This window comes from Megalobrama amblycephala, linkage group LG1 (assembly GCF_018812025.1).
Source record: "Megalobrama amblycephala isolate DHTTF-2021 linkage group LG1, ASM1881202v1, whole genome shotgun sequence".
Classification (NCBI taxonomy): Eukaryota; Metazoa; Chordata; class Actinopteri; order Cypriniformes; family Xenocyprididae; genus Megalobrama; species Megalobrama amblycephala.
Window position 1 is genome coordinate 39,209,604 of NC_063044.1, and position 14,395 is coordinate 39,223,998.

At 37.2% G+C, this 14,395-nt stretch overlaps 1 protein-coding gene across 6 annotated transcripts in view; it reads left to right on the forward strand.

Moving 5' to 3' along the window:
* The window catches only part of tnrc18 (trinucleotide repeat containing 18), a 74,415-nt gene that overhangs the window by 12,342 nt on the left and 47,678 nt on the right, over positions 1–14,395 (forward strand). For all 6 annotated transcript variants that reach the window (XM_048192404.1, XM_048192398.1, XM_048192394.1 and 3 more), the window contains exon 3: positions 10,583–10,729. In XM_048192404.1, the coding sequence (XP_048048361.1) occupies positions 10,583–10,729 (147 nt within the window). The remainder of the gene's footprint in view (positions 1–10,582; positions 10,730–14,395) is intronic.

A 14,395-nucleotide genomic window follows, 5' to 3' on the forward strand; every position in this document is an offset into this window, starting at 1 on the left:
ATGATTTTATAGGCTGATAATGACATTTACAGTTCATTGAGTCACTTGCAGTAATAATTAGTGTTCTCGTCTGAAGTTGCTGAGGCTGCATGTGCACACGTGTCTGAAGGATGGGCCGAAGGGCAGTGAGGGTGGTGTTGAGACCGGCCTGCATGAGGATGGGGTAGTTTGTGTCGGGGGAAGGGCCACGCAGGGTAGCAGTGACCTGACCTGGGATTAGGCCTTGCCTCTGAAAAGCTAACAAAGGATGTGAAATGAAAGCCAGCACTGCAGCCCTGCTCTCATATCACTGACTCCAGTTACAGTGCCTGGAATAAAGTGCTGAAGACGCTTGTACTATTTTAGCTTGCCCAGCTCTGGCAAAAATTTACCAAATGCATACTGTTGTTTCATTATTTGTTGCTTTATGTTCTTTAAATGTGCAGTTTTGGGTTAAGTAACTACTTTTACGTTAGGAGTAATCTTGGTAAACAATCCATTTCTTAGTGTTATTTATTAGTTACTAGGCTTCTGATCAGCTGTGAAGGTTGAGGAAAATAAATACCATCTGATTCTGAATTGGATCTTGTTAAACTAGAACTTCCAGAATGTTTTCCTGTTACTTACTGTAAATTGTCATTTTTATTTGTTTTTTAAATGTATTTTTAAATGTGATCATCTTTTGTAGCAATGTGCTATTTTCCCTTTTCTATTTATTTTATTCACTATGATTAATAAGGATAGTGAATAAAAATAATTCTTAACAGTACCCTTTGTTTACTCAGATTTTTTTTCTTCTCCTCAGGCATGTGCCATCATGTGCTAATTTGTCTGAGGAAAGATGAAAGGGTCAGGTGAAATCACAGCTCCCTGTGTAATATCTGGAATGGTGGGATCTTGAATTTGGACACAAAGCCTTCTTTTCCATGTCGCTGATGTACAATGTTGCTCTTGTGTAATGAAAAGGTGATGAGCAGCTTTTCTTCAGTGCAGATATTAATGTTAGAAGGGCAGTGCGTCACATCGCACAGCTGTTTGAAGTAGATATGATGAGAAAGCTGTCCCGTACTACAGAGCTGCTTCTGTGGGGTTTTTCTGCTGTTTTTTCATGTTTCATTGTGGGCAAGTAATTGCAAAGAAATTGCAAAGAATTTCATCGCATGCGCACATCGTTCCTCGGCCACAAGGTCACGGCTCTGTTCTCTGGCGGACACGCTGTGAACAAATTTTACTTTTGTAACTTTAACAGCACTCTGTCTTGAAAGGAAGGATTGAATGCTGATGGTCACAAATGTGCTTGACCTTTCTATTGCTGGCTCATGTTCCTGCCTCTCCTGGTAACCAATCAGGCGTTGGGTGGAGCTCAAAGGCAAATCCTTTGACAGCAATAGAACGCATACTTTTTCTTAAGTTTATTTACTTGGAGTCTTTGTACTTAAATAGGAAAGAAAAGTACCTTTTGTCCTGAATCATATTTATTTCCCATGTGCTTTTTGACTACATATTATTCTGCTCAAACTAAAGGACAATTTCTGCATGCAAAACTAAACATTCACTATTGTATACAACAAAGGGCCATGTATAATCCTTGCCATTTTCTAGGATGAATTGCTGCCCAGACACATTGTTTAACACAGTTGTAGGCTTGGTAGTTGAATAGGCAGTGACGCCTAAACTTGACGCTTAGAAGCTAGTTTATTAGACAAAGATTACCTCAGTATGTTGGATTTACCACTATAGGGAGCAATTATTTTGTCACTCTTGTCTTGTCAAAACATCTGAACAAAAATTTCAGTTTGAGCCCTGCGGTGTGAGTGAGATGCAGGAATTCAGTGTATATATTGTACAAGATCCAGGTTTACTTGTTAGAACTGGTACATTTGGACATGTTTTTGTTTCCTTGCAGGTGATGCATCGAGCTGAGATAGAATCCCAAATTACTCGTTTTCCATCGGGCCATAAAAATACGCAGAACTTAACGGATAGGAATGCTTACGAAAATAACTCTTCAAAACATCTTAAATGTATACTTTTTCCAAGTGAATGTTGGTGTTGCTCAACAAGGGTGGTGTTTAATTCTTAATAGTAGGCTAGTAGTAAAAGTTGAACAGCTGTTTTCCACCATAATCATTGGGCTACCAGTGGGGTTAGATAAAAGGAACTGGCATGTCAACATTTTTCTTTTTAAAAACAAAACTAGCGAGGAGTTTGTTAGATCGCTGTTTTGATTTTGTGTGACGGTTTTTGCTCTTCTGTTATGCATTTGGGTATCAAAGAAATAACCATGTTTTAAAAGGCTACATGCCTGAGTGGAAGATGATATTATAAGATGTTAGGGTGTAGTGTGTGTGTGTGTATATGATAAAAATATAATTTAAGGTACACTATTGGACCTGCTATTGGCCAACAAAAAGATTTTTACATTGTTTGAGATAATGTTGCTGTGTTGGACTAATGATTGCATGATGTTGTACTTAATTACTTGATTATTTTTTTTTATATACTTCTAGTTGTGTCTGCATATTAAAGTCAGCACTTTAATGAAATGGACATTGAGACCAACTTCCATATTTTAACAAATGTCTGTGTGAAACTGCTATCAAACTACAAAAAAGGTAGGGCAGGGCCTTGTATAAATAGGGTAACTTTAGATTTTTATAATGACTAGGAAAAAATAGATTTAGGAAAGAAATTATTTTAACTTAAATATGCACTTCACCATTCAAATGTTTTGCGTTCTTGTGTAATTCCGTCATGGTCTTTGCTTTAAATGACACTAAATCCAGTTTCCCCTTGATGTGTGAATTGGTCGGCTGAGCATGCTTTGTCTACAGCATTGTAATGTCTATCATAATGTCGTCTATTGTCGTGTGGGAGTGCTCTTTATGTTTTTCAGAGCAGGTGGTGGGCTTTGAAGGACCAGTTAAGAGTGGCTCTGAGTATTTTAATGGTCCCGTTTTCTTTGCCTCAGTTTAAGACCTTATTCTAATTAGTGTCTCTCTTTTTTCTAATTTACAACAGCTCTTTCTGAATTGTTTTTAAGGGTCTGGCTTTAATTATAAGGGGTGTTGGTTGGGGAATTGCGAAAGCTCAGCGCAAGGCCTGTTGGGTTGCAGTTGAGTTGTGCAACATAAGCAATTAGGAAATTCCTGTGTCCTATTCAGCTGGTTTCTGACAGTGGCCATTTCGTTTGGAGGAGGAAAATAGTTGAACCCTTCTCTCGTGTTAAGGAACTGAACTATTTCTGACCTACTGAACTCCTTGTGTTTTTCTTCATGCATCTTGGATGACGACTGAGCGCTATAAAGCTGAGTGATTGGAAACAATTAACGTGCCCTGCAAACTCTGGGTTCAGAGAGATTATATGGCACTGGGAAATGTTTGCAGATGGGATATGAATATTTAAGAGATAATGCGAAACAACTGACTTTGTAAATTCCCATTGAGACCTTCTTGGACTCACTTCTAGGTAAATGATCTTGCGGCACTGATCAGGGCAACAGTTTTATGGTTGCTGTTGTGTTGTGGTTCTCTCACTGTGCCCGGAAATTGCACACAGCAATGATGCTGGCTTTGAGGTTTAGTTTTATTTATTTGACAGGAGCTGCTGCTGCTTATGTTACAGGCTGTGGCTCAGACATAACTGTGATTCCTTTTGAGTGGAGCATTCACCCTACAGAAACTTAAAGGATACTTGTACTCAGTCAAAACTCAGTTTGCAAAAATGTATGCTGTGCATGGCCAAAAGTCTGGACAAACTTGTGATTCAGTCAATCCAGCCGCACCCAGCAGTGAAGTACACAACCATAGACAAACATTGGCAGTAAAATGGACCATACTGAAAGACTTTAGGATGTGACGTGGATGGGGTGAACGGACAGACAGACGGGATAGCAGATAGTAGACATGCATAGTTACAGGACAGTCATGTCATCATACAAAGGTTAGACAAGTGTTAAATTTTCTTCAGAAAAATTTAGTTTTGCAAAAATGGTAAAATACTATTAAAAAAAAAAAAACCTTAAAAAAATGGAGGTAATCAGTTACCTCACATTTTTTTTTTTTAAGATTAAAATTTTAAGTAAGCATAACTGGTAGATTTTTATTTTGTACTGTACATTTTAATTGCTCCTAACTTGAAATATTTGAGTAAGTCAACTCATACATTTAACTTAAAATTATCATGTAATCTCAACTTAATATTTTTAGTAGTGGAAACACATCTAGCTATAACTAGCTAATTCAGTAAATGCTAACTTGTAAATTGGTAAGTGTATTGTCGGGCTGGGAACAATAAATCTTTGTATTGTGAATCGAGAAATGATTCTTGATCGATTCTGTGCTTAGTTTTTAAAAGCAGATGGCACTGCATGCTTTAGAAACAGCCCTACTTGATATTGATACACACACCGTTTACACAAGTTGTTTACATTAATCTCGCATCATAAAAGCATTCTGTGGTGCAAGTACGTAGCCGAACACACAAGTTCTTCTTCATCAGCATTTGAGCGTGCAGTTAAAAAGTAGCCTAGAGAACCATCTGCTGTTAACCTAAGCTCAGAATCATTTCAAGAGAGAATCGTGATGCATCCGGAAAATCTCAGAATCGATCCACAAATCGACTTATTCTCCCGGCCCTAGTTTTTTGATTAGCATAGCAATTTCTGAATGAGCAAAGCAATATAGAACATTTTAACATATACAGCCTACCTGTTCTCAAACTAAGCTCATGCTTCACTCATATGATGGTAAACCCTCCCAACATTACAGAAACTTCTAAATTAGCATAGCAAAACATTAAACACCTCTACTTAACATTAATCTTGCTCAAAAAAACATTATATAACACTTAATTTGAGCATTTACTCTTTCGAGTGCCATAGCAAAGCATACTGGGAAATAGGGCTGGGAACGATTATGGCCTAAAATCAAAACCTCGATTAATTGAACATTTTACCTCGATTACGATTAATGAACGATTATTTTATTTCTGATTTTTTTTTTTTTTTTTTTTTCTTATAGTTCACTGACAAGGTTTGTACTGTAAATAGCCTATGATTGACTATTAAGGTGGGATATTTTTTTTCCTGTTGAAAGAGTGATCTGACACCATAGCTCACTATCAGCAGTTATTTTATCTATGGTTTGTAACATTTCTTACAGGTTTCTGCTCGTTGTAAATCAGATAAAGATAAATTAGCACAGTACCAGTAGTGATTGCGTGTGTGAATTAGTCATACCGTCTCTCTATTAATTGTGAAGCTGTGGGTTGTAAATAGTTCCTTCAAAAGTAGAAAAAATAGATGCTATAACTTTTGAGTTTCTAAGCTATTTTAGTGATAAATCACAGGACAGAGCTGACAACAAGTTTCTGCGTTCCTCTGTGTGCGCGCGATTTTCACGTTTTGCGCAGCTGTTTGTATGAGTGTTCGTGCCACATGCAGCTGCGCGAGCGCGGCATAGATATATGTATATATCTATGTGAGCGCGGTAGCTCGATATAATAATACACATCCGATCGTCTAATCGCTTGAATGTCCAAACCATAAAACAAATACAACTGACAAAGTTTAGTCAAGACGCAAGGCTCACCGCTCGCGCGCCATCACTATGTGTTGAACCGGCGGTCACCTCCGTGTTTTGCTTTTATGCCACTGACTGGACTGGGCGGAGTCACGTGGCTACACACGCAGTTATGTTTTTAAGGGGGAAGTATTAACAGGATTAAAAAAACTGAAATAATCGACATGGGAAAATTAGGTCGGTTAGAGGTTCTGAATTTCGGTTTCGATTACTTTTCGATTAATCGTCCAGCCCTACTGGGAAATAGAAATCCCAGCCCAGTTTCAGTTAAATTTAAGTTTGTCTAAGTTAAAAGTATCAAGTTCATTAAACTCAAAACAATTAAACAATTTTGATTACTTAAAATGTGTCAGTTTTGTGAAAGAAAAGCAAAGTTCTAAATACTCAGGTTAATTTGTTTGAACTAATTTGTTTTTTTTAAGTTTGCCCTACTCAAACAAATTATTTCAGTGATTATTTTGAACATTAGGGTTTACAGTGTATATGTTGAATTAATTGATGTTAAAGTTCTATGAAAATCATTTGATTTATTTTTGATTAAAAATAGTTAATTGAACTGGAATCGTAAGGCAGAATCAATTTTGTGTGTTTGTTTCTTGGTTTTTAAGGATTCCCAACTTTAGACAAAGAGACTTCATTGGATGCCACCTCTTTAAAATGTCATCAAGTTCATCACATTTCAGTTGATACTCATGCTCTCATTGAAATACAAAGATGTTTTAGACTTTTTGAAATAGGCAAGGCCTTTTTCTGATTTAATGTCAATACACACATTTACAAAACATAGTCAATGCAGGAATGGTTGAGATGGGAATTGAATAACTTGATTGACCTGCACAGAGCATTGAAATGAACACCTTAGGGATAAGCAGAATGCCACGTAGCATGACTGCTCCATATCAATGCCTGACATTAATGTTATTGAGCTGAATGGAATCAAATTCCATTCCAACATCTAGTGCAAAACTTTAGTCATAAATAGAACCTGGGCATGCAAAAATGCATTGTGATTTTATTAATTATGCATGTTTGTGGAAAATTTGGAGAATATACTTAGAAAATACCATTTATGCATGTCTTGTGTGATGATGATTTGTTAATTTTGTTACATTGATCCAATAATTTATAGTTAGTTCTATAACCCTGCTTGATATTATTGGTTCAGTACATTATATGCAAATCTGTCATGCATATTTAATGATCTACTAAGCATCTGTTTGTGTTAGTTTGCAAACTTCTTGTTATCCTTTTTCAATTGGATCAGTAATAAATGTACATGGAATTTCTCATATGAAATTCAGTTTGTGAGACTAAATATATAGCCTTATGTATTTTATTAATATTTAACTATAGTGCAAATATTCGTATACAGCATATCTTTAGAAGTAAATATGAAGCTTTTCCAAAACAGATTGAACCATGACTTAATTTCAGATTTCCATTACTCATTATCAATGCTTGTATTTTAAACAATATGTTTGAACAAGTACCTTTTTATATATACTTTTGAATACTTTTGAAAATCCTCAAAGGAGTGTTGGTGTAGTGGTTAAAGAGTAACCCTAAAGGTTCTTTATTCAAACCACATAAGGAGTGAACTGTAAACTGGACAGTTGCTGAGTTACCCAGTAACTATTGCACTCTTGAGGAGAGGATGACCCTGTAGTAAAAATGTACCATTCTTTGCTTTGGATTAGAAGTGTCTCGTAAACGACTCCTCTCTCATTCTTTGCATAACAGTACTGGACTCAAATGGATAAACAAAAAAACATTGACTTCTTGTCACGTGACCTCTGCCATAGTCTAGATCTTCTGTTTGAATGAATAAAGCGGTGCCCTTGCTGTGTGTTTGAAGAAAAGGCTTACAAGTCTGAAATGCACCCAGTAGTGTGCAATCCTGCATTTAGAAGAACTTTTTGGAATAAATGACTTTTTTTTTTTTTTTTTCTTTACAAAGCAATAAGTGTGTTATTGGAAACGCTATAAGTTATGTTTTGTTTTTTGTTTTTTTTTAATTAGAACCAGTACCGATAATTTGTGTTTATGTGCCCGATAACCGATGCAGAACCGATATTTTTTTTTTTATTTATTTATGCAGAACCGATATATATTTACTGTTATACCTCTGTATTTGACACGATTACAACACCACTGGACTGAATTTTTTTACATTTCTTTTTACATAACATTCTTTACATTTTATTGATAACAATCACTCCCTCCTTGCATAGAAAACAAAACAAATCTTATTTATACACCAAGAAATAGAGGGGTCTGAAAGTGCAAGAAAAAAAAAAGTGCAGTTACTAAACTGTTTTTGTTGAAAATTAATAGTCTTTCATGTTAATTTTAATCTTCATATTACAAAAATAATGTTATTTACATAAAGCATCAGCAGCAACACTAGTGTTAACAATAAGCAAAATAAATGTAGAATGTGTAATGTTTTCAAATGGAGTAAATAAATTAAAGACAGGAGTCATATCAACTTTGCAGAAATGTAATACTTCATTTTAAACTACAGTTTTAGTAGATTTATAAGGTGTTTAATAGGCTAAAGTAAAGAGTGAAGAATAATTAGCTGGATAATGTTAAATAACTGAATAATCTCTGGAATATTGGAATATAACAAACAAAACATCATATTTTATTGCATTTTTCAACTGGTATGTTATATCAGAATTATTAATAAATTTTTGTCGTTTTAGATTATGAAATATCTGCTGACAAAGCGCTGTTTATCTGCATTTACACACAACTATACTCAAACTGCGATCACTTGCGGAGATAATAAATTAATTTCCATAGAGTTGCGTTTACTTGGATGTTTATTAGCGAATTAATGGTTATATAGTAAATGTTTATATAATTACGGTGTTTTAAACAAGTGAATCTTGTTAAAAGTTCCATGGCCGTGCTGGAGGAGCATTTCCTAAGCATCAACCCGCTGACCAGCGAAATGCAGACGACTTGACGAGACTAATGATAAGCATAGACAACACAGAGAATTATATTCAGTGCTTTTATTTCCAACATGTGCTCATTCATGGCTGTATTATTTAATTCATGCAAAGTCACATCTTTGTTGGACAGGACTTGACAGATTATCTTATGTGACTCCATGAGCTTGTCTCTCTTTCTTAGATACAAGCTGCATAAACTAGCTACATTTCAGGCATTTATGTAACACATCTAATTTGTGCATTAATGGCTGTTATGTTAAATAAATTTCACTAATCACAGGTAAGTATAGGCTACTTTACCTGTGCACGCCGTTGTCTCGTCTCCCCTCAAATGCGCTGTAATGGCAATCCTGCGCGCAATTCTCAAAACACCCACAAGATGCTGGCGTTTATCGGTAAATCCGATATTACAAAACCGATATCTGATTATGGTAAAATGCTTAAAAATCGGGGAAAATATCGGTAAATTGATATATCAGTCGATCTCTAATGGTTTTTGTCTTGCATACTGCACTATAACCTTCCCAATCTCGCAAATATGGATCCCCTCCTGCTCTACTATCTCCTCTCCTCCATTTGCACCCCATCCAGAGGTGTAATCTGTCCTGTGGTTAATGTTTAGATGCAGTCTAAAAGGTTCACATCTGCTGTTAGCGATGTGCAATACAATGGCCCAACGGTTCATCAGCAGAGCAAGACTGCTTCCCTCCTAGGTTAATCGCATGCTAACCTCTCCGACAAAAGGCTCATGTTGCCGTTGATGCCTTGTTGTTCCTCCTCCTCTTGTCATGCTAATGCACTATTTACACATGCAAAAAATGGACCCATTGTGCCAAGGTGTCTGCAGCACAGGAGGAAATGCTGTGTGTATGTGTATCTGTGAAAGTGTGTCCGAGTCCATCTCTGGTTTGAGTAATAAGTGTGAAGTGCCCCTCCTACGCTGGATTGAGGAAAGGCATGTGGGAACGGAGAGCTGTTGTATTGGAGGAATTGGGGGAAGGGCTCATTAATTTCCACTGCCCTCCGTTTATACGTCATGCTTGAATAGTGTGCCGTATGGGTTAAAGGGATAGTTCACCCAAAAATAAAAATTGTCATGCAAACCAATCTTTGAAACAAATTAAAATATTTTTAATGAAACCTTTTATTGTCCCTCCTTTAAATGTTCAGGTAACCAAAACTTTAAAGATCCAAACTAAAAAGTCTTATGCAAAGATATGATGAATGGATTTAATTTAGGCTTTCATTTACATCTAAACAAATCTGTTCATCATATAGAATGATCATAAAAATAAATGAATTCAAAAGATATATCTGTTTTGTGTTTTGAAGATTAACCTTATGGATTTGCAGTGACATGAGGATGAGTAAATGATGATAGTTTTCATTTTTGGGTGAACTCTCCATTTAAATGCAAGCAATATCCCTACTTGGGCGACTCTTCAATCCATTCCAGTGGATTTTTAGTGACCCGTCCAGAGTCGTCACGGACTTGAACAGCATTTGTAAACATTTCTGCAGATCTCTGTGGAGAAACCACATGCGCTATCGCTGTTGGTGTTACCTATTCAACTTTAAAAACTCCAGGGAGGCGGCGGACCGAATACCATACATGTCTCTGCGTCGTCTCTTGCTCTAATGTCAAAGCTGGCAAAAAGAAAACGTGCGTTTATTTAGACATTCCCCCTTTTGAAGCTGCACATCTGGTGGCTATTGTAATGACAGTTAACATAACATTTAGGATGAGTAATAATTATTCATGACAGTTGTTTACAAGCAAATGAAATTCGTGTTTGTGGTCTTTCTGTGCCTCTCAGTAAACATTCTTCTTTTGAAGGGAATTAAAAGGCTGTCCGGCAGTCAGAACAGGTTTGTGATTGTGGTTCCTGAATTTCAAAAGAAAACCGCAGAGCTTCACAGACTAATCATTCCACTTTTGCCAAGGCTTTTCTCCTGAGTGGAATGTCATCATATCAAATGACAGCGCTTACGTTCTTTTTACAGCCTCATTTTATTCTGGCACTTCATAAGCAAACGATTGATCCTCTCTTTCGCAGGTGATGCCTTCCCAGGTGCCTCAAGCCCATTCCTTGGCGGATACGTCAGCGCCTCCAGCGCTCACGGGTCGTCGGATCCGGCCTTCCGAGCTCCCAACTCAGCCAGCCTGCAAATGGCCCAGCTCTGGGCCTCTCACCCTCATGAAGGTAAGAATCACTGCATTTTTTTTTTTTTTTTTTTTTTACATCAAAGCATGTCACTGCTTAAAGCAAAGCGGGACCTGCATTTGCACATGGCAGCTTGAACGTATTGGGTTTAACGATTAGGTTTGTTGGCAGATCAGTGAACTCAGACAAAGGCTGTAGTCAGAGGTCTGGGTGACAGGCAGGGCTGGGTGGACGGGCTAATGGAAAAAACACACCCTCTATGATACGACCCACAGGGACTTTTAGCCAGCTTTATATTTTAAGTTAATGGAAATCGACTTGGTATTGGGAGTATGAGCATGTGGTGTGGACTGTGCTTAAGCAGATAAAGGTGCAGTATTGTTTTTGATAAGTGAGTGTGGGGCTGGTTAAGGCTGTCGGCCAGTGATGTGTAATATGCAGTCATGTCTGATGTCTGCGATGGATTACCCCCCCAACCCCCCCCCCCCTCTCTCTCTCTCTTTTGAAGTCAATAAACTAGATTTGTGTGAATGGTGTGCAACGACTGTAGAAAAGACAATAAAAAATCAATTTCGACCCTGCAGTCCTAATGTAGAATAGGCCACATCTGACAGTCACTCTGCTGCAACGTAATTGTAAACAATTCCTTTCTTGAAATAGCTGGTGGCAGTCAATAGTTGATATCCGAGAGCTTTGACAGATATTAGCGCTGTCCTTTGTATAGCAGTTCTATGTATATTATATTATATTGTATTGCCTGATGTAACTGATTTCTAGCAGCTTTTAAGGGCTCAAAAATATGATTTAAAAGTTTAAAAATGTAAATGTTATTCCCATGATGCTGAAATTTCAGCCGCCATTATTCCAGTTTTCAGTGTCACATAATCCTTCAGAAATCATTCTAATAAATTCTTCAGAAATCATTCTAATATGCTGATTTGCTGCTCACGAAACATTTCTTATTATTATCAATGTTGAAAACAGTTGTTTTGTTTAATATATTTGTGGAAACTGATGCATTGCTTTTTTTTTCATGACTCTTTGTTGAATAGAAAGTTCAAAATAACAGCATTTATTGGAAATAGAAATCTTTTGTAAGCCATAGAAGCCATAGATGGCATTAAAAAAGGAAAGGAAAACATATTTTGTAACATTATAAATGTCTTTACTATCACTTAATCAATTGAATGCATCCTTAACAAATAAAAGTATTAATTTCTTTAAAAAACAACAACAGTGTTGTACATTTTTAAAACATTAAATTTAGGTTTATAAATAGCAATAAAATCTGTAACTATACAAGTATACTGCAACTCTGTGGCACCAATGGCATATGATGATTCATGTTTTTTTCCCGATCCATTTTAACTGATGCTTCTAAGGCTATCACAAATCATTTTTGGTGTTTTATTAAAACCTCATCCAAACCTATCCGCTTGTTAAGTCGTGACGTAAGGAACGCCCTTTCCGGGTCCAAGCCTCGACTCATTTCACTTGAGAATGCCATCTCGACAGCCGTTTATGAGCGCTATTTATTCATATTAAACATCAATCATTTAAAAAAGTTAAACATTTTAAATACTTACAGTCTACACAACAGTCTCTGTGCTCACAGCGTCACAGACATTAATATTTTAACGATTTATAAAAGATGAATCATTGTCTGGCCATCTGGAATTTTGGTGTGGAGATAAAGGTTATGATTATAATTTTTTTGTAGTATTACACCACATCGCGTGTGTATATTAGCACCATTTGTTGTTTTCTTGTGGTATGAGATAGAGCGTTTGGACCCGGAAGCGCTGCCGCGTGACGTCAGACTTAACAACCGAATAGTTTCCATCCATGTAAAAAAAACAAAAAAAACAAAAAAAAATGATTATCTTAAAAACATAAATAATAAAGCAGCATGGTAGTTTGTGTATGCCGTCTTACAAACTGAATGAATAAATCAACTTTTATTTCCTAATTCATCCACCACAAGCAAAGATTTATACACATTTGAGAATTTATTCATATTTCGCTTATATCCAGCATTTCCTGAAATTCGCATAAAAACATATGGATGAAACCTGGCTCATTAGGTAGCTAGATAACTTTACCTTATAGATAATATTATGAAATATTATTTCAGTTTGCACAAGACATGAATATAATCAATCACTGTAAGCTTTAGTGTCAGTGGAGTAATAGATTAACAGTGCCAATGAATTTTACATCAACTTGCTTGAAATTCAGTGGGCCACCAAGCCATACTTGTTGAGCGCTGAAGAGTTTTGAGTTTTTTATTTTGCCCTGCAGTTGCATTACACATTTCCTTCATATTCTCTCCTCCTCATCTTAGTGTATAAAGTCAAGCCCTTATCTGTGCTGTAACTTCAAACTTGCATGTTCAAACAAGATGATTCATTCGGCACTGAAGCCGTTCCAACCCCTGCCATTTTGAGAAGATAGAGATTTCAGCTCTCAAAATGGTTCACGTGTATGCCAAACAATCGAAAGAAAAGCAACGCTAGCTCTGTAAAAGGGTGTGGGTGGATTATTAACAAGGTTTGTTGAAGGGCCTTGTACCCATAGGCCTTTGTTTCTAGTCCCTGCAGAGAAAGTACAGATGAATTGTCTAAAACCTTGGCACAGATCATAGTAAGCCTGCTTCACACTGCCTGCGTAGAATTGCGATGAATAGCTGACATTGAAGTGTACTCTGTCTCTGCAGCCTGTGAAAATATTTGAACATGCCTGTTTATTCTGAAGGGTGCACCTGGATCTTATTAACTGAAGGAAGTCGAAGTAGCAGCTGTGGAATTTGGCTATTTTTACACGAAATGTGTGAAACAATCAGGCACGCCGCACTCGCCCCAATGCGGATTGCAAATATTTCATAATCAAAGGGAAAACCACTGCCGTGCTGTCGGATTTATCTTTGAAGTTAAATTAATAAACATGAATTGCAGCGATCTGTGAAATGTTAGTTTGTTTGACGTGGGGCTTGTATGCACGCTAGGTCTTTGCGCGATAACCTCTTGATTGGCGGTTACCTTTAAAATACACAATTTCTGCGTATAGGCTAATGAGAGTTTTGAAAGTTCAAGGCGTTCCTCAACAAGGGTGTGTGGACCTTGTGTGGATCGGGCGAGTGCAGATCTCGTCTCTGTTTATATTAGACAATAATCAGAGTATTCCTGGAATGTGTCCTCCCTGGTCTTAATTCACGGGCCACTGTGGCTTTGCAGCTGCACTGTTTTTTTTTTTTTTTGTTTGTTTTGTTTTGTTTTGTCCAAGCTAGTGTCTGTGTCTGTTATCTGCAGCAGTTTGTAATCGGATGCATGGCTGCTGAGGTCTGCTCACCTTTGGACTGTGCAGGAGATGATGGCGGCTGCAGGGCGGTGCTCTGTGATTGATAGAGCGTCCATGCCTGCTGCTCTTGTCACACGTTGGGCTCAGCTCAGAAAGGAATGCCCCTCTTTGACTATGATGATGGATTTGCTGGCGCAGGTAGCGCTTTGATGTTCTGCTGCGCTTCCTGTGGCGTCCCTGGGGTCCAGATGACGGTTTCGAATACTGGTGTGTTTGTGAAATTGGAGATATATATATAATAAATATAATGAAAAGAGGGAAAGTGGAGGCAGATGCACACTGACAGAAATTCTGGTAGGTGCTTCTTTCTGGTGCACATAAATGGGTTTGTTGAAATTGGTGCAGTTT